General features: G+C 38.1%; 1 protein-coding gene across 2 annotated transcripts in view; it reads left to right on the forward strand.

Annotated features, from left to right (window-relative positions):
• Positions 1-25,560, forward strand: part of CPED1 (cadherin like and PC-esterase domain containing 1) — a 148,458-nt gene that overhangs the window by 50,031 nt on the left and 72,867 nt on the right. For both annotated transcript variants that reach the window (XM_017818173.1, XM_017818174.1), the window contains exons 8-15: positions 10,753-10,895; positions 12,281-12,353; positions 13,908-14,075; positions 15,021-15,125; positions 16,009-16,178; positions 21,481-21,548; positions 21,868-21,912; positions 23,928-24,114. In XM_017818173.1, the coding sequence (XP_017673662.1) occupies positions 10,753-10,895; positions 12,281-12,353; positions 13,908-14,075; positions 15,021-15,125; positions 16,009-16,178; positions 21,481-21,548; positions 21,868-21,912; positions 23,928-24,114 (959 nt within the window). The remainder of the gene's footprint in view (positions 1-10,752; positions 10,896-12,280; positions 12,354-13,907; positions 14,076-15,020; positions 15,126-16,008; positions 16,179-21,480; positions 21,549-21,867; positions 21,913-23,927; positions 24,115-25,560) is intronic.

A 25,560-nucleotide genomic window follows, 5' to 3' on the forward strand; every position in this document is an offset into this window, starting at 1 on the left:
TTCTAAGCTCTTTATCTAATTTTAGTTATTGGAGAAACAGACACCTCTAGAGAACAAGTCATCCCACCTAGTTTAGATACTAGTTTTGGAGTGAGATGAGTTTCCTGGTAAAAGTGTCTGCTTCCTTCTGTGGACTATGACATTCTATGCCAAATTCTGGATTACCAGAATTGGGTGAGTTGAACCTACTTCTCTCTTTCCCCCCTCAGAAGCTATGGAAGCCAATGGAGATATTACTTTGCCATCTATTTTCCTCTATTTAGATTTATGAAGAGTAATGGTTGCTCACTTTCAAACCTTGGGATTCAGTTTTGGTTTATGTTTATTAAAATAGCACAGTATCCAGCAGCATCACTATTGCAGCTGAAGTAGTCATTAGTAATTGTGATATAGCTCTGTAAAATAATTCCCACTGAGAGAAGTCTGCTGAACAGGGTGCCAGCCACCATTTACAGAGCACTTTGGCAGCTGAAGAAGAAATAAAAATGATAGCAGTGCATCTGCAGTAGTTCCAATCTGCTGTGGTGTTACACCTTTAGGCAAACTTGCCAAAATGGTGAGATATAAACAAAAAATAGGCACCACAGAAAGCACATTTGTAGGGATGTGGAGGTTGAAATGCAAATTAATGAAATGATAGAAAATAGGGTGTGTAAGACTCTCTCAGCACAGTGCGCCCTATAAAGACCATGAAAGGGGTCAGGGATTTTCTAGGAGAAATGAGATGCTGGGAATTCATAGAGTAGAGAGAAAGCACTACTGGGAAAATCATAAAGAGGGTCTGTGCTTGATGCAGAAGCAACAGGCAGATCACCCATCAGAAAGTAATACTTGGGAGAAGGTATGAATTTAACCATCGATATCCTTTGGGATGAGATTATGTCAAGTTTCTCATAAACTTCATGGAGCTGTCATTTGCTAGTGGGACATACAATGCCAACAGAGTTATCTCCTTTCTCAGAGTAGCTAGTGGAGCTGTGTGTGTTTGTACCAGCTGAGGAACCTGGTCCAGAAATCTCCTAAGCTTTAAATTTCCGCCGGCTCTATTATGTAGGATGGAAATGGTTTGTCAGCACCAACTTGTCAATAGTCGATACAGACAGAAAGGATCTCTAAGACATGTTCTTCCACTGATTGACAGAATACCCATCACTGTTTCTGGGGACTCAACATGCCTATAGAGGAGATTTTGGTCTGGAAAAATTTCCTAGTGTTTGATGTGTTTTTCCCCAAGAGCAGCTGACTGAGTTCTGGGTTTTATTTTTTTTTAATGAAGAGATGAGAATAATTTTGATGCACTGCTACACAATAATTTAGAGACCTCCTCAGTGTACAGACTTCTGTTCAGGAATTTTTGTCTCATACCAGTGTAATTAAATATTATCTATGAGAAATTCATCAATGCTTGTGGTTAACTTGGTTAAAGCATTGCTATCATAAACTCATTATGTTAAGTATGTTTAAAGTTTGATCTCCTGTGTACAACGACACTTTATGGTTGCTAGTAGTCACCAGAATATGGTATATATGGAGAGATTTTTAAGAAAACTGGAGATGGGGTAGCAGATGATATCAAATGATTAAGAGAAACTGTGTAAAGAGAAAATGAATTAAATAATACTGCATTCCCCACTGCTTTCTTTTTTCTTAGTAAACTACTATAAGTGATTTTTGCAATGCATATTTACTTATCCTAGTCGTAGTGGCATAGCTTCAGGATGATTACTTGAATAAGCCTTGGTCAAATGGAAGTTCAGGAAGAGTTCAAGTATGTTTTGCTCACAGACTGCCAGGTTTTCTCTGGATTATGCATATTTTAGTATCTCAGTTCAGAAAGCAAAAGAAGGTAAATCCTAAGCTGCCATGATGATTTTGTGTGTAGCTAATGGGTAAAAAAAGTGCAGCTCTAGATTTGGGCCCAGCATGGGAACATGCAAGGGATGCAGGGGAGAGAATGGCTTTCTGCCACACAGATGTTTTGATATAAGGCTTGTGTAATAGCCCTATTTCCTTGAGGGAATTTGGAAACCCCTTATTTAGACCATCTGTGTGTTGAAAAATTAGTAATAAAATAGAAGCTTTCTATTTTGCATATGGGACCAATTAAGGGAAGGGTCTCTGTCGATGTATGCAATAATTTCCTTTGTGTTAATCGACATTATGCATGTGTATTGAGTAGAATGCTGACCCCTGAATAATTTTATGTTTTGTAGAAGTTGGTATGCAGAACAGTAATTTATGATTAATTATCTCAAGGCTTAACACACTGTGAAGTGCTTACTCTACCCTGCCATTAACCTTTCCAAACCTGATCCCAGTTCTTAATGAAGGGATGCACTTTTGTAGACTGTAATAGCACCTCCTGCGTCATCAGGGAAGGCTCTTCTATGCTGTTGGCAACATCCCGTGGCCCCCTGGCTCACCATCCCTTTGCTCATCCAAAATAGACAGGTGCCTCCTAGACTTGAATTGCTTGACTGGTGTTTTTGCATAACCCTTAATACGCTCAGATGAAACAGCTCTGAAGTGATTTTCCAGTTGTGAAGTGAACATACTTTATTAAAGCAGTTTGCTGTTAATCTTGCTGTGGTGTAAGTCACTATAACTGTCGCTGAAACTCTCTGTGTATTAAGCATTTGGAAACGTGAATAAAGAAAAATACTTTTTTTCTACTTAATACACATGCAAATAAAACTGGACCCTCACTTATACAGGAAATCCGCTTTTAATATGACGTGGAGGTCTGATTTACAGCCGAGCACCGTGAAATTAAGTTGCAGTATTGCCCTCAAGTGGCCGGTTTTGATACTACCTCAAGTATTAGGCACACATTTGTAGTGAGATAAAATGCAAACATACATGCAGATAAAGAGCAAAATGTTTACAAACGGCAGAAAGGCTCGAGATGTTCTCACTTTTTTTTTTTTTTTTGATTTAATATTCTTGCCCAGTCACTTCCGGGAGCAAACACAAAAGAAAAATTACCATCAATTCTTAATCAATTAGATTGCAGGATTATTTGGGACTAAAATTAAATTTATTCATTAAGCTCTGTAAGAATGCTGTAATTCTCATCTTTCTGGGAGACTGGACATAATATAAATCCCATCTCTGTTTTCTGTCCTCATGGGATCTAGAGCCCTATCATTTCTCTTTTCACTGATCTAAGAATGGAAGTCTGTCTGGACTGGGGGAGATCAAAGACATGCTTAGTCTGACATGCTGTTCTTGGCAACAACCAGGCAAGTGAGCATCATGAAAACGTGTAACAGGACAAGCATAAATTGGTGCTGGTCCCTAGGCAGACTATAGCTATTTCTGGTAACCTGCAAGGTTAGAAATACAAAACTGGAAGTGGAATATATAACTTGATGTTTAATAAGTTCCAGTGAGCTTTTATGCCGTGCAATTCTCTTGATCTTCCCAATGTCTTCTAGGAATGAGACTGTACAGATTGTTTTTGTGTTGCTTGAGAAAGAGTATTTGTTTGATTTAAAACTTCTGCTTGGTTACTTGATTTCATACCCCTAATTCTCATCTTAAAAGAAAGAATAAGTAATCCTTCTTCTTTATCTTCTTCATTTCTGAGTCAACCTGTCATGCAGTGCACAAATACAGTCAAAATTCCTTCTGGAGTTCTTTTCTACTCTTCTCATTATGAACATCCCAGTTTAGCTAAGGGAGAGCTCTAGACTGGTGTTTCTCTAAGATATGTGGATATGTCATAAGTCTTTACCCTGTTATCCTGGCCCTTAGGTCTCTGGGTTTTTTTCCTGGTTCACAAATTCTCTTGCTCTGGCTGTTCTGTAAGCTCTGTAAGCATGCCCCACTGTGGCTCCCAGCTTTCCTAGACCTGCCTTCCATTATCCTGATTCTTCTTCTCGTCTTTCCTTTTATTTGATTTACAGCTTCCCTTAGTCAAGCTGATACACTTTTGTGTCTTGCAGTGAGCTGGGAAATGCTGTTAGTAAATCACCTTTCCTACTAAGAAGTTAGTGCTGGGTTGGGAAATCATTCTTTGTTTAGTCTCAGTCAAATGGCCTAATTTAGTGGTTGCTGAAGCTGGTGAGTGGCTCTTTGTTTTTAAACTTAGTCTTAAGAGCAAGGAGCTTTAGAGGAAACCTCTCTCAGACGGCCTTTTCTCCTCCATGTAGATAAGTTGTGAAAGTGTTAAGGGACAAGAGGTTGGGGGTTTTTTGTTAACAACTTTTTTAATGAACAATTAAATATCATGTCTTTAAAAATCTTATGTAAAGAAAAATATATACATAACTGGGAAATTTACTGTAGAAAACAGCTGAATACTACCATGATTTCCCCCTTCGTCAAGTCCGATGATAAAGCTGCAGAGAAATGGCACATCATAACAATAAATCAGGAGTGGAATAAACAGACCTACTTTAAGCTAGTGCTATAAACTTATGATAAATTACTGCAGTGTTTTCTCTGTGATTTATTCTGGAACCATTGGTACATGGTTCATGGGTACATTTTTATCCCATTACACATCCTGCGACTTTTTCCTATATACTATGATCAGTGGAGAGGTCCACCTGTGCTAGCAGACAATATAGGAAGTAGCTTTATTGCTAAATATGTTTTATCCTAGCCTTCAAAGTGAATCAGTTTGTATTCTTGCAGACATGTTAGATATTTGGATAGTTCCATACATATAGTCAACAAGATTCTTGTTTGTGTGTAAAAGAGTATTTTTGTACCTATGGACAACTACTTACACCCAAAAGTATTTGGACCTGGTGAAGAAATTTCACCAAAGATAGATCCAGTAAGAAGAATGAATGTGCAAAAGTGAACTGCGGGTACAGAGCCTGTGCTGAAAGTTTTCAGAGATTGATTGAATTTATTCAAGCCGTTTTCAAGAAGAGGCAATTACTGTCTTTGAGACCTTGCAGATCCGGCTGATCAGGAGTGCAAAAGCTCTGGTGGATAGCAGAACAATCTGGAGAGGATGCCCTTTGTTACTTCAAAAAGGGTAATTTCTTGAAACCAAAGGTCATGCTTTGGCACATCAGATGTAAATCTTACTTTCAACTCTTATCCTGATAACTTTGTCTGCCATGTGGTTTTGAAGGCTACAACTAGGAACCAGCAAGATCCTTTCAAAATCTATTTATACAAATACTGTAAATTATGACGCACTAAATCCCAAAATGTAAACCTCAAAATTGTATTACTCAGTAGTCACAGTGGTCTCTTTTCTTCTATCTCCTTGCCTCTTGGGTAGGTTCAGAAGTGTCTAATTGATGATATACAATTAACTGGCAACCAGTAATAATAATATACGTTCTATCAATTTCCCAAGCTGGCTCCTTCTTTGTTACAAAAGTCACATTGTAATTTCCTGGTTACTGTTTAACCTTGCTGATGGTCACCTTCTTTTTATCATGGTAAGTTTGGTCAAACATAATCCCAGACACTTCTGAATATTCCAGGCACACAGGTGGTGTTGTCCGTGGGTGGGCTGTATGATCACTCCGGTGGGGTATCTCCTACCTGTCTTCAGTGTCTCATTTAGATTTCCCAGAGGAACCTGAGCAATTTTAGATTGCAATTAATGTCACCATTTTGAGGTTGCTACCTTAGAATGGCATGAATTACGCTCTTCAAGTGTCTGTGTTCCACAGATACTTGAAGGAACCTAGGCATTTAACTCATCCACAGACATAAGCCATGTAGTCTTGTACGGTGGGATTTCTCTACAGTATTGACACCTGAGCGAATTGAGTTCATGTGAGCTGTGTCTCTGAACACCTGTTACAGTCAACAGAAAGCTAATGAACTCAGTCAGTGAAAGGCAGTGTTCTAAGTTTGCATTTGTTTTCATTCCTAATGTTAGTTAAGGAAAATCTTTCTTGTTTGTTTCATCAGGAGACAAGGTTGTGCTAGGACTGAGTTAGAAGGCACTCTCAGAAAGACCACTATAGGTTGGTTTCATACCCTTTTTCAGGGCAATCCTCAGCTCACTGTTCAGCTAGCTGCTGCAGGCTGCTCCAGCATCTCTCCTGAGAAATTCCTTTGCAGAAAAATTGCCAGAGGAAAATCCTCTTGAGGGAATTACAGTCATCATAACATCCAGCCCTGTGAGCACCACACTCTTCCACTCTTCTTCAGGCTCCATGAGTCTTGTGCATGAGGTTTGAAAATCAGAATTCTTTTGTCAATTAAATGACATTTTTTCAATGTGTCAGACCGTTGACTAATGGTTCAGTGTATTTTTGAAGAGCCAGAGGGATCTGTGTCACTGAGAGTATAAACCTTATTTTAATGACTGCAGATTTTAAAAACTGTCAAAACAGCTAAAGAAAAAGCATCATAAAAGTAATATTGAGTTAGCCATTGTTTTTTCCCAGTGGCTATTCCTAAAGGAAAAGTAGTTATCAGGCAGTGAAAGGTCAATGAGTTTAAGTTAAATTAAAGAGTATTTCTAGTTCATTCTGGCTTTACAGAAAATGTGTGCTTGATCCATGTAATTTGACTGCATTTACACACTTCTGTAAGGCATTACGTAAATATTTAGAACATACCCCCAGCTGTATGTGTCCAACATGTGGATGAACATCTACAAGCTCCTGAGAAGTCTTGCAATTCTGTCTGTAGTGCTGTCATTGTATAAAATATATGTGCATGTCTGCATAAAGTTTTACAGCCTACTAAAATTTAATCTCTCTTCCTCTGCTTAAAAATTTGCCAGCCAGAGGTCAGCTTTCTCCCAGAGTAGATTCCTGTGATTGCCAACAGTTTTTCTTACTCTGTCCTCTTTACACTATTCAGTGCTTGTTTTGATCCCACTCCAGCAATGGTGAGGTTGAATTTTGCTGGACAGGTAGTCTGTTTCCTCTGCAGGTGAGACGACCAGCATCAGTGGTGATCACCTGAAGAAACCTTCAACTCAATGACTTTAGGATTTTGCAGTTGAACACAGATATTTATATACTTTTGTTCACTCAGAAGAACCTGAGGTTACTGCAGATTTTCACACTTTATCACTTTAAATTTTTCCAGCAGTTGCTGAAAATCCTATGGAATCCATCAGAGTCAAACCTAACCGGAACTTGTTTGAATAGGATTTTTTTTTTATGAATTGGAATTTAACTTGAAGTATTTGTCTCTTGTCTCCACTGGTCCTGAACCAGCCTGACTAAATATTTATTTTCAGCCATTGACTTAGAAAAACATTGGCATAAAATCTGATATCCTTCAATGAGAACCTGTTGAGCAATGTTTCTTTTCTAGGCTGGCTAAGTTGAGCAGTTTCCTGGAGAAGCCAGTTTTGTTTTAATGCCTGTTCTGTTGGCAACAGTTGACTATTATAGCCAACAGCATGCTCTGAGTGCCAATAGGGGAAGTAAGCCTTTGATCAATTGTTACTAGAAATGTATGCGTTATGTATCCTTTGTGTTGAAGTGCTTGGGAATTGATTGATGGCAAGGGGCAAAATGAGCTAATGGTGCTCTTGCCTTTCCTTCTGGTAATCCCCCATCTCTCTTTATAAAACTCCGCAATTTCTTATGTTCCCTGTGCAGCAAAATAACACAGCTTCTCGCTTAATCCTTCAATACCAACTGGAGATTTAGGAAATTAGAGAAAATGTGCAAGCCAGTGTAGCGGGAGTGTGAGTGGTGTGCCAGATCTGTCAGAGGTGCTGGAAATAATTGTCAAAGTCAGCTGAAGAACCACCTTGGTGAGATGAGCCTTCATTTTAATTTTTTTTTTTTTATTCCAGATGAGCAGTTTAATTAATTTGCCCTGAACAATGATCTGAAATGGGACAATTTCACTCAGAAATTAATCTGAATGAGAACTAATTTGAAAAATATGGAGCTTTTTGTTCTTAATCTTTGTACCACTATGTGGGAGAAACAGAGCCTTGGTGGTCTTAGACTTTGGGAAACAAGGACTCCTTCTCAGCCTGTTGTGGTAATGAAATGGAGAGTGCTATGAGGAGTTGCATAATCTCTAAATAGTACTTCCGGGGATCTTTTGTCCCAGAGACCCATGGAACTGTAGTACACAAGGAAAAATTTCTACAGCATAAAAATACAGTGTGATGTGATTCAACATTTCAACATCATGCAAATATCCAAAGGATAGAGTTCAGGCTATATGTGAAACCTTTACTTCATGATTTCCTGGCAGTCAGAGGTTTAATTTTATGACTTCAGTCACATATACTGTTGTCATTTTTTTCCTACTGGCATTTCAAATAGCTTTATTAGAAAGGGAGAAAAAGTCCCAGGCACTACAAACCTTTAGTCCAGAACTGTGCATGGGGGACATTTCTTTTAGTCAGTAAAATTTGGAAAGACAACCACTTGTTGAAATAAAATCAGAGGTGATAAGAACAGGAAGGCAGACAGACCAAAAGCCTACCTACCAGTTATTTACCAGCACAAGTGGATGGAGTTACTTGAGCTGAAGAGAGCAAAAAGCAAAGAAGGATCAGTGTTAGCTGCATACTCAAGTATCTCCCATGGCTTGCTGTAGGCAATGATACAGTGTTTTTTAAAAAGGAAAGTGAAAAGTGCTTATTACATTTAACTGCAGTATGCTGCCTGAAGAAACTGAAAGCCATTCATCCATGCCAGTGGAGACCAATGTGCTTGACAGTATTCATGCTCACAAGGGGAGACGCCAACATTGTCTAGAAAATGCTGTGGACTAGAGTGCACAGAAGTATGCTTAGTATCTGGTGTGAGCACAGTGAATGCATCATAACACAGCACCAGGAACCAGCGATGTACCCCAGGGATCCCTACTGGATCCATTCCTGTTCAATGTCTTCGTTAAATGTCTGGATGATGGGGCAGAGTGTACCCTCACCATGTTTGCTGATGACACAAAACTGGGAGAAGTGATACACTAAAGGGTCACGCTGCCACCCAGAGGAACCTCCACAGGCTGGAGAAATGGGCTGACAGAGACCTCATGCAGCTCAACAAGGGGAAGTGCAAAGTCCCACACCTGGGAAGGAACAACTTCAGGCACCCGCACGTGCTGGAGATCAGCAGCTGGAAAGCAGCTTTGGAGAAAAGGGTCTGGGACACCTAGTTGACCATTAGCCAGCAGTGTGCCCTTGTGGCACACCTGGACTACTGTGTCCAGTTCTGGACTCTCCAGTACAAGAGGGATGTGGAGGGCCACTAGGATGATTAAGGAACTGTGGCATTCCTTATATGAGGAAATGCTCATAGAGGGAACATACATAGAGAGCTGGGACTGTTTAGCCTGGAAGAGCTTTTCAGGGTCAGGGAGATCTCATCAGTGTGTATGAATACCTGAAGGGAGGCTGTAGAGAAGATGAACCTGGGCCCTTTACAGTGGTGCCCAGTGACAGAACAAGAGGCCATGGGCACAAATTGATGTTCCTTCTGAACATCAGGAAACACTTTTACTTTGAGAGTTACCAAGCACTTGCACAGGTTGCCCAGAGAAGTTGTAGACTATTTATCCTTGGAGGTATTCAAAAGCTGTCTGAACACAGTTCTGGGCAATCAGCTGCAGATATCCCTGCGTGAGCGGGGGATTTGGACCAGATGGCTTCCAGAGGTCACTTCCAACCTCAACCATTCTGTGGTTCTGTGATTCTGTGATCATGCTTTGAAGCCAAAATATCACGTTAAACTTTTGCTGAAGACCAGGCTTGATTAACCCATCTGCTGTGTATACTTGTTCATGGCTGTAGTAGTCAAAGGTAGTCTGAGATGAGAGATGCCAAGCACATCAGTCCTCAGTAGGATTGTCTACAGAAGTTTGCATACTTCCATCGTGTTATCCCAGTGAGACATGTATAACTGGGTGATAATAAAAAATATATACTGGCATTTCTAGTTAAATTTAGTAGAGAAATTCCTGTAAGTAATCAGAATTTTTTCCTTTCTGAATGTTGATACAAAACATGTTCTACATGTACTTTTTACATCATTTATCTCTGAAGAGATCTTTGGTAGTACAGTACTACTAGATTATCTAATAGTTTTACATAGTTCAGACATTAGCTGGGTTCTTTGCCATGTGATAACTCTAATGGAAATATGGTTTAAAGGTAGCCCTTTCTTAGCACAGATGACTCTTGCAAAAAACCCTGCCTGTGTCCCACTCTTCACTGGGTCTCTGTTGCTCCAGTTTCCCTGAATCTCTGTCTGAAGTGATGAGATGGGTGAATTTGCATGAGTGATGAAAGCAGCTGAGGACAGTGCTCTGCAGGGCAATAAATATGCCATTGTGAGGATTCATGAGTCTGAAAATCACAGGGTATGCAGAGTTCAGTCAAAACAGAGGCTGGGGTGGTTGGTCTTTTTTTCAACATCTGTCTCATATATTCTCTTTAAAGTTTGTTGACTGGGGTAAGGATTTGTAGTCAAAGCCAAATGGGATGGCCCTTGGCACAGTGTGTTAAGAGAGAAGGCTTTTACTTTGTGTGCTATTACCCACTGCTAAAGAAATAAGCATTTGTAGTTTCCTTTGCCTAGAACCAGTGCCAGCAAAAGGTTATAGTGAAGTAAGCTTAGACTGTGACCGATATTTTTTAAAACCATTAATATAGATTTTGTTTCTGATATGCTTGTTTCTAAACAAAAAGTGTGAAGCTTTTCATACCGCTTCTCTGTGAAAATAAATAAGAACTGAAGTTGATATTGCAAGGCAGTTTTTATTTCTACCAGCTTTTTAATTTATGATTGTAGGCACTGCTTTACTGTAAATGTTCAAAAGTCTATGAATTCTCTTTCACAGCTGCAAAGATTTTTTGACATATTCTTCAAAAACAGTTCTCCCCAGCAAGCCTTGAACAACATGAAGGAGGCTATAAGCAAACTTCTACTTATAACTGAGGTCTTCAGTGAATCATCTGCCTCAGGACCAAATTCTTTCAACCAGTAAGTGACTCGCAGTTGTCATTGTAATTCTAGTGTAATGCAAGATAACTCCTTAGAACACAATAAAAATTGTAGGGGCTACACAACTCCTAAAATAAAAAATTACCCACTATTTCGTACTTCTTTGTAAAGTAAGGAAATGCATTTAAGGAGTAAACCTCTTCAATATCCACAGTGTTTCCAGTTTGTGAAAAGGTTGTGATGAATACCTAGGACCAGATGCTTTGTCCTGATGAAGTGTTTCAGGCAGCACAGATGAACAGAAATCACTCACAATTTGGCTTGTCCTAACACATATAAAGCTGTATTTCCTTTTAGTGAGCCTTCTTTCATATGTCAAATATTTAATGCTAGAATATCCCAGGTGGTTTAGAGCTGGCTCTAGCTGGCAACCTGAACAAGAGACACTGTAGAATATCTTATGGAATGTACCTTATGAAATACACCTAGACAAAAACAATCACATTTCTGTGTGTAATCACTTCCATTAGCGTGTTATAATTCTTACACATAAATCAACCTCTATTATGTAATATTTTTACTAATTAAAATTAATATTTGTTCTATATATGTTATGTCCCATCCCTGACATTTTTATGATAAATACTAAATAAGTCACTATTTAGTACATTTATGTGTTTTATAAAGCTATTTTGACAACTCAGGTGTTTTAGTGGCAGTAATGTAAAGCTCATTATTTGACTTACACAGTTGGGAATAAAGCTTACATTGTGAGTAGAGAGGGTAGCAAGGAGGGGAGAAGTGTAATGGGAATGAAGCTATTTTGACAGTGGTCCAAGCTCTCTTTTTTTACCAATAGGATGGATTCTCTTGTTTATGTAACACAGACTTGCTTAGAGCTCCTGATCCATGCCTTCAAACATCTCCATAGCTGCAGCAGAGCTCTTCAGCTTCAGTGAGCCTGCAGAGTTTCACCATCTGTTACCCTCCAAATGTCTTGAAACTTTTGGAGGACCTCATTCTCTTCAAAAGACATTTCCTCCTTTAGCATAATTCACCTCCCTCACTGGTTTAACTGTCAACCATAAAATAATATGTTTTTATATAGCACTTTTCTATCAGCTCACAATTTGCCTCCATATATGATTAATGCTGCTGGCTCTTGGAAATTTTATTTAGTCTGCATTACATGCTGTCTTTTGACCTCTGTGTGCATGTTCTTGTGTGTGTTCTCTGGACCTGTGTGTGTATTGCATTTCACCATATGTATTGGACATGGTTCAGTGGTGAACTTGTCAGTGTTAGGTTTATGATTGGATTCAATGACCTTAAAGGTCTTTTCCAACATAAATGACTCTGCGATTCTGTATTTCACGGCAGTACCTAACCTCACTGAATCCAATTCCTGTTATATTGTATTTCAGATGCAGCCAGTGTTTTCAAATGCTAACCTTTGACATTGGATTCGGCATGTCAATATACCCAGTAGTTCTTGAGGTGAGAAAATTACACAAATTATTGCTTGACCTCCAAAAAATACACCAAGAAGAACACAGCAGGAAACCCTCTTTCATAGGTACTCTCGAATCTCTTAGAAATGTACAAATACTTTAATATTAATTTTGCCTAAATGTGGAGAGTTGCTATGGCAGAAACGTGGTTTTAAGAGTTGGAGTTCCTGTGGTAAAGTTCACCACACCAGGAGGTGTGCAAATCTTTCAGTTTAGCATTAAAGGACTATCTATGACCCAACTGAATATCAGTGATACAAAACCCACAGGAAGCCTTGCATGAAAGTAGAGGTAGGTTTTAAATATGACAGAACAAAGATGTGGGAAGGAAGTTAAAATACCACAATTGGCCTTTAATACAAATTAAAGTTCTCCATAAATTGTATTGTACTCCTGCAGCCCATGACCTCCTTTAACCTCCATTGTGCTGTCTTCTTTCTGGATGATCCTCAAGGCCCTAAAAACCAGGGAAATGTGACCTGTGCCAGTTTTCATACCACTCTTGCCTCAGAACAGCCTGTCCTGAAACAAATACTGTACTACTTTCCAGCTGCTTCTCATTACCCCTGTACACACATGAATATGTATATACCTAGGCATATAAAATGTTTGTCTATATTTGTGATATGCAAATATTAAAAAAAAAATTGTAAATATATCCTTCCTTAAAATCTGTTCAAGTTTCTAGCAACAACACTGCAGTCATTCTCTCCATCCTTCAAAAAAAAAAAAAAATCCTTTAAACACATAGGAAAAATGGACACATGAAAGGAATTTTTTCACAATTTAAAAAATCCATGAAGACAATATCCTTAAATAGTCTGCAAAGACTTTTTTAGCTAGTGTAAAAAATGTGGCATGTCATAAGAATTCAATAATTGTATAACAGGCTGTAAAAAATTCTGCCAGAAGTGCTTAAGAAACTAAACATAAAACATAATGTTTATCTGCCTGTATGGGAATTTCAACCATTATCCACAATCCGTAAATGTACAGTAAATCAGTAGAATTTAATAGTGTTTTTATGAAAATACAAATTGCTCTAAAAAATAACAGTTGACAATTAATGCGACATTTGACTTTGAATAGTATCCCTTGGAAAGCGTAGCATGCACACACCCTATGCATCTTGACGTTATATTTGTCTTTATGCTAAAATAATGATTTAGTAATATTTCATAAATATTAATTTGTTAATTTTATTTATATTGTTAAACTTATCCTTTTATCTGTAGTAACCCTAAATACCTGAGTTTTGAAAGAGTTATGGTAACATAAAATCTTTTTTTTTAAATAAACTTATAAGTCAAACGTACGAAAAAAGCTCACATGGCACTGCGATACTGCACTCTGTCCACTGGAGGGCAGGAAACATTGTGGTGTGAAGCTGTGACAAAATGTGGCACACGTTTGTTATTTCATAATCCCGTCAGTTGTGTTATTACATTTTTAAAATAAATAGTTCTAGTGTAGTATATATCGTTATGAGGAGACTGGACTTCTTATTCAAACTATAAATTCTTATATTGTTTTCCAACAGGTGCATGAAAACTTTGACTTTCAAGATGAGGACGAATCAACTATTCAGGACCAAACTTTCAAAGAACTTATTTTTGAAGATACTTTTAAATTTCTCTTATCTAATGCATCCTCAACATCCATTTTCATTGAAGCCTTGCAAAAAATATATGGATCAACTGTGAGCAAGGTAGTTCATTCCGACTTTTTCGTATTACTGACTATTTGAAAACATTTCATTTTAAATTGTATGCTTCTCTGAAATTGCTGATGCCCTATAGAAATTATAGAATGAAGGGTTTATTTTATCAAAAACTGTCTATTATGGTATTCTTGGGAGTAAAACTGTAATTATATTAAACAGTGGAATTTTCTTTTCTTAAAATTTGGCTCTCAAATTATATAATTCCCCAAAACACTGAGCTTTAAACATATATTTAAAACTTTAACGAAATAATTTTCCCATCATTTTTTAAATGGTCTTCTGTTAATGTACAGATTTGTGTGTTTTTGCAATTTCACCCTGAATTGATTAACTCACACAAGTAAGTTCATGAGCATTAGAATTAATTTTTCTGTCCTACAACTTTGTCTCTTATTCTGAATGCAATATCCATTTTTTTTTGCATTTAAAGGGTCTGTATAAAGTTTGCATGACTAGTGAAAACTATTTCTGGCAAGCTGGAGTCTCTTCTAGCAGTATTTCTCTCAGTTTGGGTACTTCTAAGGATGCATTTCTGAGGAGCATCCTGCTTGCAAGACTTACAGGGACTAATTTATCCATGCGACTTCTGTCTCTCAGCCAGGTGTGGCTAAAACAGGGTCATGGGTTCTAAATTTGTGATAGGATAAAGTAGGAAGCAGCAGACATATGCACGAGTGATGCAACTACCTAGGCTGTGTTCCATAGGATACCATGACTTGTGCTTTTCTACACAAAAGAAAAAGAAATGCACAATCAACTTTATTCTAGACTGAAAAATGGGAAGAGGTATCAGGGAGCTGGTTGGCTGAGGTTAGGGCTAGTTGAGATCTGCTGTAACTTGTTCTTTTGATCACCAAAGGGATTGGGGTCTAATTGAAAGCACATTGCTTTCCATGATTTCATCAGAACATGCTGCCCTTTCCTTCACAGGACGGAAAGTACCACAGAGAAGATGAGCAATGTTTCTCTTTAAAAGAGATAAATTCAATGATTACTTTCATAAAGGAGCTGAAGAGTCTTGGACAGTTTGAGCTGGTAAAATAAATAGGGTTTTGTTGTACTGGATGTATATTTTATGTAAATCTCCTAACATTTCTCCTTCATTATCCTTCATTACCCTTCTTTGCACATGTATTAGGCTGGATGGGCAGGGAAGTAAGGAGATAAGAGTTTACACTGATTTTATTTTGGAGGATCATTTGCATTTAATTTAAAAGACATAAAGAAATAGAGAATTTGAGCTAAGGACAGCTAAAGCAGAAACAGACAGCAGAAAATGGAAGGGAAGGGAAGGGAAGGGAAGGGAAGGGAAGGGAAGGGAAGGGAAGGGAAGGGAAGGGAAGGGAAGGGAAGGGAAGGGAAGGGAAGGGAAGGGAAGGGAAGGGAAGGGAAGGGAAGGGAAGGGAAGACACTATAACAGTGAGATCATGACCCAAGAGTAGATATTGATGAAGAAGTGGCAACACGTCATGTTCATTTTTGGAGAAGAATACAGGTAGAGGAATAACAGTCAGTGTCTGTAAATAGGCATGGCAGTTAGTGAGGGAAATGCTGAATATTTGAGAAATAAAAGATCTGAAACTGAATCTGTTGTTCAGAAAGTCTACATGATATCAGGATTTCTTTGAGAACTCCTGGATGAGTTTCAGGGATGGAAACTAGTAAAGCTTTCTGAAGAGCGATTGAGTTTAATAGATCCAGAAGTCAGTACAGAGGCAAAGGAGTTTTACTTCCTTGTCAGTACTAGGAATTCTGATTTGCAAGGCTGGGCAAGACAGTAATTTTCTACACATGTGGGTAAGAGCATTAATATATAATAATCCCTCTGCTATATATACTGTCTTCTGATAATTTCTCACATCTTGACATTCTAGAAATATTATACTGTGGGGTTTCTAATCAGTATCTCTCTTCTCAGCTTTTCCCTTCTGCTGCACCCAAGATTCAAACGTTACTGCGCGACCTTTATCGCATGGTAGACCCAATGAGGCGGCTTGGTTCAGTCCTGACTATGCATTGGCTGCTTTCCAGTTTACTTGAACAATTCCAGTTCATGACTAAAGAGGCACATACAAATATTTCAGAATGGTAAGACAGCTGTTATATATATGAGGGTAGTTTCTCAAATTATATTAATTGCAATATCTCCAGTGAGCATTATAAAACTTAATTCTTCAGTAGATGCAGGTGGACTTGCAAGTCTTGAGAGGAGTGGCCATCATGCCATCATGGAGCATTGTCAGCCATTCTGCCATTAGAATTGTAGCTAGGTTTCTACATAGGACAGTGTTTTCTTCTCTTTCTAATATGAAGGACTCTGGATTAAAATTTAATTGGAACTACATTAAATTTGTTTTGAAGAAAGATGAAGTAAATTATTAAGTTATTTCTGAAAAACTGTAAAATCAATATTAGGAATATTTTTCAGGGTTAAGATTGTCTTAATTTATGCACCAATTAAAAGCAAAACTGTAAAGAAAATATAAAATTTCAGGTGAAGATTTTTTGAAAGGACAAATAATTTTGAGTGGCTCTAGATTTTCTGTCCAACAAGAGGCAGGTCAAAGACCATAATACTCTGAGAACCTCATTTTAACTCTTTTTGAAGAGCTGGAAAAAATACCGCAGGGACAAGGTTGGATCCACTGAACTTCTGTCAAGAAATTTTAACTTTCATAGGAGGGAAGAGGAAAAGCAAGGAGGGAAGGAGAGACGGAGAGGACAAAAGAAAAGAGGGAGTGAAAAATGAATGGAGGGAAGGGGAAAACTTGTGGTATACTGCATCTTTAGTAAAAAATTTGTCAAAATGTGTTTTCTGTTTTCATTATCTCTTGGCTAATGATGTCTTATATACATATATGCCACACTTTGCTGTCTAAAGACATTTATGATTTTACAAACAAGAGCTTGGAAACAGAGGCACATTGTGCTCCATTCCACTGAGTCTCAAGTTGAATGAATGACACTATTTTATGCATTTTGCTTGGAGAATGCTGTCATGACTGTATAGGGCATCTGTAAGATTTCTTAAGTTTTAGTTTTGCTCCTCACTGAATTGGGTGGGGCTTTCAGCAAGTCAATAGTTATCTGTATCTTTGTTTACTTAACTATAAAGTCGTTTATCCATTCCCACTGTGCTAGGTAACTGTTTATTAGTGTTTTGAAAATACACAGTTTCATAAATGTGCAGAGTTATTGTTGTTACTGCGACCACTCCATGAGAAGTAACTCAAAGATGCAGCTGCTTGCATTCATATGTAAGCCCTTGCCCTTTTGCAGAAATATTTAGGTTTGCATATCAAAGCATACCAGCCTTTAGCAGCTTTCTGTTCTAATCTAAGCTGTGCCACTCACTCACTTTGAGTAAACCCCTTGGCCTCATTTTTTCCTTCAAGCTGAACATTATTGTATACATATAAATGTGTAGAAGTACTGTGATATTTCTCCAGAACAAGGGCCAATCTGCTTCTTTGCACTATATTTTCCTGCAATGGTTAAGCTAATAATACCATTTGTTCATTCACTGTATAAAAAAAACATGTTCTTTGACATTGCTAAATCATAATCTTCCACTCCTATAGTTACATGCATGTGATGGTGATGCATGTGTCGGATAGGCATGTAATTATATTTAATTGCAAGGAAGAACAAGCTTTGTTGTACTTACTAACTTGGGTATGCATTCTCTTTGAGCTTTGGTTTATCTGTTTTTTGCAATTCCCAACTTTGATGAGTTTGTATATCAGAACACTTTTCCTAAATTTCTTCAGGTAAGGCCAGGCTGTTCAGTTGATTTATTTAACACTTGATGAGATATCACAGAATATTCTGAGTTGGAAGGGACTCACAACGATCATCGAGTCCAATTCTTAAGTGAATGGCCCATTCAGGGATCAAACCTGCAACCATGGCATTATTAGCACCATGCTCTAAGCAACTGAGCTAATCCTGTGGCACACAGTTTTTATTTCTCTGACTATGCAAAACTGGTATTTCCATTTAAAAAATCCAGACAAGATACTTATGTGATAGTGAGTTCTGACTCAGGTCTTGTACAGTCACTCTGTTCATTGATCACGAATCTATAGGATGAAGACAGGATTTAAAGGTGCTTCCTGGTCTACATTTTTTCACCTGTTTCATCTACATGACTAGTTCTGAATCCTTAAATGGTATTAGTGAAGAAGAACTCCAGAAACTCAGAGTATAATGAAAAGATTACAGCCTAGGTGAAATGACCACCTCTAATGTATTGGTATAAGATATTACAAAGTTCTTTGAAAGTGATGGAGCAGTACTACCTACCATGTGCACTGAAATCAATTTTCTGCATTGTTTGTGCACTGTTTTTCAACTCTGCAGTTTCAACTTGTGATATGACTTATAATAGGATGTGCATACCTGCTGTCTTTTAAAATAGGTGCTATGAAGTATCATGGCAAGTATGTTCGGCTATGTCACACAGCAGGGTATCGTGGAAGAATCGAATTAGTGACTGAAGCTAGCTCTTCTGTATTTGCAAAAGACAAAAGCCTAAGCAGGTCAATAAAGTTGCAAATGTTTTTATGAAATCAACTGATATATTTGGAAAAGTGATTCTAGCTTTCCATATACAAGCCCTTTTTTAGATCAAAATAGAAGCAGCAGCCTTCAGACTGAATTTGTGTTGAACATAATTTCTCAGAGTTTAACTTGGTTGTGCCAATTACCCAGGCAGTTTGAGAAAGTAACATGGTTTGATCTATGGGACAGAAGGTGGCAACAATGAGGAAGTGTGGATAAGATCACTGACCTGCAATAGGAGGAATGAGAGAGAGAGGGAAGTAGGAAAGAAGAGAGACAGTTGGTATTGAGTGCCAGGAAACCATTCCCACTCTTGAGTCAGCAACTTTATATTTCTCTTCTGAAGATCAGCACAAGGTATTTTATTCAGGCAACCAAACGCCATTATGGAAACTGTGACTGAAGCCAAGCAAACACTCTACAAAACAGAGCGCTCACACTGTCAGTTAATCAAACAGAAAAAAATTGTTAGTGATACAGTCTCACAAAATTACCTCCAGTGGTTCTTCTTTTTGAAGAGATAACTATATAACATCAGCTAAAGAAATAAAATTCATAACTCTGCTAAATACTGAAATATGTTCTCAATCTTTAGTTAATGACCCATTACAAACTGTATCATCCACAACTAACATACCCATCAAAGGCACCAAAAGTGACTAGATTTTTTCTTTTTTGTATTTTAATCTAATGAAAGATTCTATTTCTACACATCCTTCATTGCTTATGTCTCTGATTGCTTAGACCATCAGAGCTATATTACTATTGCTGCTGTCAGTCCTTTGGCTTTCTCATTTGCGGAATCAGAGAGATTCCTAAAGGACAGGTTCACAGTCAATAGTTTGTGATGTACACATCTGGGATTTTTCAAAAGGTACATACATTCATAAGCATGCAGTCACCAAGGGTACTGACATACAGTCATTGGTTTCATTAGAGCTAATTACAAAGTGTGTGGGCAAAGTATGCACCTCTACTTGATAGCTCCTTCGAGATATTTAAGTAAATAAGGGGCCACTCATACAGATAAAGGTCTCTTCTTGAGTAACAGCATGTGAAGGAAAGGACTCTGCACAGTTCAGGGTCTCAGCTGGTGCCTGTATTTTGAAGAGCTTCATAACTGCATCTCACCTCAGTCTGATGACTGCAAAGAGCTTGCACAAAGGAAAACTTAATGGTACTGATGAGTAAAAAGCACAGAAATAAATCATGGAAATATAGACTCATTTGGATTGGAAAGATTCTTCCCATCCTGTCACTTATTAAGTGGGAGAAGAGAATGACCCCACCTGGCTACAGCCTCCATTCAGGTAGTTGTAGGGAGTGATGAAGTCTCCCCTGAGCGTCCTTTTCTCCAGACTAAACAACCCCAGCTCCCTCAGCCGCTTCTCAGCAGACTTGTGTTTCAGACCCTTCACAGCTTCATTGCCCTTCTCTGAACAGGCTCCAGCATCTCAGTAACTTTCTTGTAGTGAGGGGCCCAAAACTGGGCACAAGATTTGAGATGCAGCCTCACCTGTGCTGACTACAGTGGGATGGTCACTGCCCCTGGCATTTTATAGAGTTAAGACATCTTGTTTTCACCTTAAGAGTTTGGGACTGGGCAAGAAAAAAGAAACAGTGGAGAGGAAAAATGTATTTGAAAAGTGTTAGCTGTTATCTCTTTGGCAAGGAGGAAGGGGGTGAAAAATTACTTGCAACTTGGAAAACAAACTCTCTAATAGTTTGTTAAGTGCCTCCTTTGAAGTAGGTCAAGAATGTGCATGAAATTAGGGTGGTGTCTAGACACTGCAATCTCAGAACTACATTTTCATGCACACACAGAGACACATCGATCTGCCAGCGACTTCTTTCCTATCTCATTGACATAATGCAGAAATCTCTGTTTTATCATTGGACAGCTTACCTTTTACCATGATTGACCTCAATATTGCTTTCAGAAGCTTCTGTTGAAACATTAGTGATGGATGATTGCACAGAACAATATTGCTACCTCCCTTCCTTTGGCACAGACAGTGACTTCATGTCTTTCAAAATCCAAACTGCAGTATCTGTGAAGAAGCTGCTTTATGAGAACTTCTATGGAAAACATGGGGAGGAAAACACATGAAAGCTTCAAGAAATGCTAGTAGACCTCTGAAAAGGTGTTATTACCTAGAGGTCCAGTACACAGATCAAAAAGAAGCGTAATCCCTTTCTTCTGTTGTGCTACTCCCTTTCTTCTGTTATGTTCTCAAAATTCTATTTGAAAGATAAAGTCTGCAAAGCTTGTAATATGGGCACCACTAACATGTTGATGAATTGTTGCAAATCATTTGTCTTTTTTGATGGAGGATTTTTTCATATATATACTCTGGATTTGTTTTGAATTGGCAAACAAAGCAAAACACATGGGAGTTTCATTTAGGAATTCGTGCTAATGTCAGTAGAGATATTGCCCTTGACACAGACCTTCATTTATTTTTAATTATTTTTGAAACCTCAGGTATATACAGAAAACCATCATACAAACAGTTAAGAGATACAGTTTGGGTTATTTTATTCCTGGTTATATCCACTCTTCCTTTTCCCAGCAATGCAACTTTGTTTTGGAATTTATTTCTTGTTTTCTATTTTGATATGATATGCTGCCATTTATTATGGAATATGTTCACTCAGGTAATATTGCTAATGCTGAGAGCATGAATCCAGAAGGTTGATCTTTCTATGGAGAATATTGAAATACCATGTGCCCTAGGATACCATATAGAAATTGTTGAAAAATATTTCATGGTTTCTGTTCCTTCCATTCATGTAAAAAAAAATATGTCTGCTATTGAATCGACAGGCTATCTTCTCAAGGAAATAGGAGTCCTAAGCAGAATGTTCCTTCTGACTCCAAGAAGAGTCATAAAGGTAAGAGATCAGATCTTTTATATAAAGTATGTTTTTCCTATTTGTATTATTTCTGATAACATGCATGATTTAGATTACATTGTTTTGTATTCCAGTGAAGTCTTGGCTTACTACATATAAAAGACCAATATATATTTCTTCTGTGTAAGTTGTCATGCTGAGCCCATGAACTGTGTTCATGGGCCTAAAACAAAGATCTCACACTGTAGAGAATAAGAGTACAACGTATCTTTTATGATTAAAAGATATTTTCTTCTCCAACAGGATTGTAATTGGGCTTACAGTAGAAAACTATTAGGTGTTTCTGTTTATCTTTCAGCATTGCATTATTCAAGTAAGACTGAAGAAAGGCAATGCAGTCATGGTAAGTCAAGGTCTTTCTAGATCACTAAGGGGGAAGAAGAGAGATTTCTTGAACAAATTCCTTGGGTTTTTCTGCATAGCCTCTCAGTGAATCAAGTATCTGCAGGCTGTAAAAAAAAAAAAAAGAAGGATTTTCAAGTAGGAAGAATGTTTATAAACAACTCTCAATAACTGGGCTATTATATTAAATATGCCTTAAGCATAAAATTAAACAAATTCCTTGGGTTTTTCTGCATAGCCTCTCAGTGAATCAAGTATCTGGAAAAAATCTTTAAAAAAAAAAAAAAGAAGGATTTTCAAGTAGGAAGAATGTTTATAAACAACTCTCAATAACTGGGCTATTATATTAAATATGCCTTAAGCATAAAATTAAACATTGCTATGTGTGCATATTAATGAGAGTATTCCAGCACTCATTGATCCCTTGTCACACTTAATAGACTTTTGCCCCCTATTTCCATTAACTTCAGCATATGTTTTTTTCTTGTGGAAAAACCTTTAAATTTGTCTGGGGTTCAATAGCGGGATATTAAATAGCTGCTCAAGAGATGAGTTTTTCTAAAATGTATATGCTTGTTGGAATATTTAAAGTATATTTAAAGAACTGTAAAGATTTAAAATATATTTTTCTTTGGTAAGAGCAATGCTTTTGGCTGCCTTCCTCATTGACATGTTATCTGAGGGATCGCTTTGTAAATGTGAAGCCATTGCTCTGTGGTGGAAAGGCTTTGCTACCCACTGAGCCTTCTGTCCTCTCTATTACTGATATGGTGCCTCCAGGAACTACTCTATCAATCAAAGGCCAGAAATGCTCCGGGGCTGGCTGACTGGCATCACTATTCTGATTTTATGACATTTTAGTTTGAAAATACCTCCATTAATTTTATTTTGAAATTCCTCATTTTTAAACTAGTAGTGAGATAACATTTCTAAGTAAGACATACAGGATGTGGAGAACTGTTTGTACTCATCTGTAGGGGTTTTTTTTAATACCTTCTGTGTATTAATGTATAGGACTCTATTCCCCTACAGATCTAGCCCAAGTTCTACTCTTCCATTGGAATAATTTCCTTTATATTTTAATCCATGCAAGAAGGTGCTGAAATTGCCCTGTTTTCTTTCTCAAGGCAGATATTTCAAGATAGAAAAGGTCCACATAGAACTGCTTACATTCTTTATGACCCTTTTAGACCAGGTTTTAAGCTACAAGATTTTTCAGATATTATAATAAAAGAGTTTTCTATCTGGAATGTTTTCTGAAGTACCCAGTTTTAAACATGTACTAGTGAATGTATGTGAAAAGCAGTTTTGAATGTGGAATTGTACTGTAAATCTGAATCTGATAGGTTGGATTAAAATATTTGTCATAAGTGGGTTGCCAGCAAATAATTATTCTCATGAGTAATTGGGCAAACACTACAAAATAAAGGATACATTTGAGCAAATAGGATTTGATTGTGGAGATTTCATACACAGGCAAAGAGCTGGAATTTGTTGATTTAGGAATTTTAATAAAACATTCTTCCAGTTGTACTGCAAATGACCCCATGAGTCTAGACATCTCCATGTGACTTGTTCTTATGAAGAGAAAGAATATGTCTAACTTATTTTGAGTTTTATTGGAAATTACATTTGTACATAAACCCTGTACACAGGCTGGTACCTAAGTAGGTTATGAATTTTGGCCTAGCTCTTCTTTATGTTTCAGTAAACCAACTGGAGACAGATCTCCAAGACTTAATCCTTGCATTTTCAAAGGCTTACTCAGGCTTTGAATTTGTGACTAGGACTAAAGTGATTGGGCACTAAATAATTAAAATCCCTCCAAGGTCTAAACATTTCTCTGAAGTGCCACTAAAATCTCCATTAAGATTTTGCAGCAGGATTATCAGTCTCAGAGTGACTAGGCATTAAATATCTTGCCACTGTACATGTTATCAATCTGCCAGAAGTTGCATGTTACTCAAAAATGTTCATACATTTCACAGTTTTTTCTTTGATGCCTTCTTGGAACAGATAAAGATACCCTATCTCATATCAGGCAGATCTTCACCAGTCCACAGCTGGACTTGAATCCTCAGTTTAACCCAAAGATCAAAGAATACTATGCAGAAGTCCCATTCGACATGGTGACAGTGAAGATAGGAGCAGAACCCTCTAACTGTCAATGCCAAGTACACCTTGACGACAAGAAAGGACCAAGGTATGAGCAACAAAATATGAGTGTAAAAACTTAATTTTGGAAATATGGCAGAATATTCCAGAATATTTTTGTGTTTCCAAATACCTAGAACACAGATAGATGAGTCAAAGGAAAGTCAGAGGGAGTTCAACACTGAGGAACTTGTATTTATTTTCAACATCCTGAAGTCAGTGGTAGTATGTTCTCAAGCCATAATTATCCCTAGCTTTATAGAGGGTACAGTTGTTAGCATCTCACCCAGCTCCTGCAATCTCTGACAGCATCAAAGCTGAGTAGGAACGGACCATCACTACACTGCACAGTAGACAAGAAAGAATTTGAGCTTTTGTATCCAGGTGTTAATTTTGCACTGTGCCCTAAGCTGCTAGAATTGGTCTGCTTATGTGGGTCAGAGTAGGACAGCTGGGGTCAAAAGAAGAAATAGGTTCAAGTTTCCTAATTTACAATGATTCATTTTCATCAGAGTTGTATTACAAGGGATTGTCATAGAAACATAGAATAATTTACATTGAAAAAGACCCTTAAGATCATCAAGTCCAAACGTTAACCCAGCACTGCCAAGTCCATCGCTAAACCATATCCCTAAGTGACCCATCTACAGGTCTTTTAAATACCTCCTGGGATGGTGACTCACCCTGGTCTGCCTGTTCCAATGCTTGACAACCCTTTCAGTGAAGAAATTCTTCCTAATATCCAATCTAAAACTTCTCTGGTGTAACTTTAGGCCATTTCCTCTTGTCCTATCTCTTGTTACTTGGGAGAAGAGGCCCATCCCCACCTGGCTACGACCTCCTTTCAGGCAATCTCCTTCTCTCTCCAGGCTAAAGAACCCCAACTACCTCAGCTGCTCCTCACAAAACTTGTGCTCCAGACCCTTCACCAGCTTTATTTCCCTTCTCTGGACATGCTCAAGCACCTTAATGTCTTTCTTGTCGTGAGGGACCAGAGCTGAACACAGGATTCAAGGTGTCAAGGATTCATCAGTGCCAAATACAGGGGGACAACCATTGCCCTAGTCCTGCTGGCCACGCTATTCTTAATACAAGCCAGGATGCCTTTGGCCTTCTTGGCCACCTGTGCTCACTGCTGACTCATATTTAGCCCACTGTCGACAGCACTCCTTGGTCCTTTCCCACTGGGCATCTTTCCAGCCTCTCTGCCCCAAGCCTGTAGCTCTGCATGGGGTTGTTATGACCCAAGTGCTGGACACAGCACATCACTTTCTTGGACCTCATACACTTGGCCTTGGCCCATCCAGCCAGCCTGTCCTGATCCCTTTGCAGAGACTCCAGCAGATCAGCACTTCCGCCCAATTTGATGTTATCTGCAAACTGACTGAGGTTGCACTCAATCTCCTTGTCCTGATTGTTGGCCTGGCCATCCAGCCAATTTTTTACCCAGCAAAGTGTATGCCCATCCAAGCTGTGAGCAGACAGCTTCTCCATA

The sequence above is a fragment of the Lepidothrix coronata genome, unplaced genomic scaffold (assembly GCF_001604755.1).
Source record: "Lepidothrix coronata isolate B3197 unplaced genomic scaffold, Lepidothrix_coronata-1.0 Scaffold66, whole genome shotgun sequence".
NCBI classification, from domain to species: domain Eukaryota; kingdom Metazoa; phylum Chordata; class Aves; order Passeriformes; family Pipridae; genus Lepidothrix; species Lepidothrix coronata.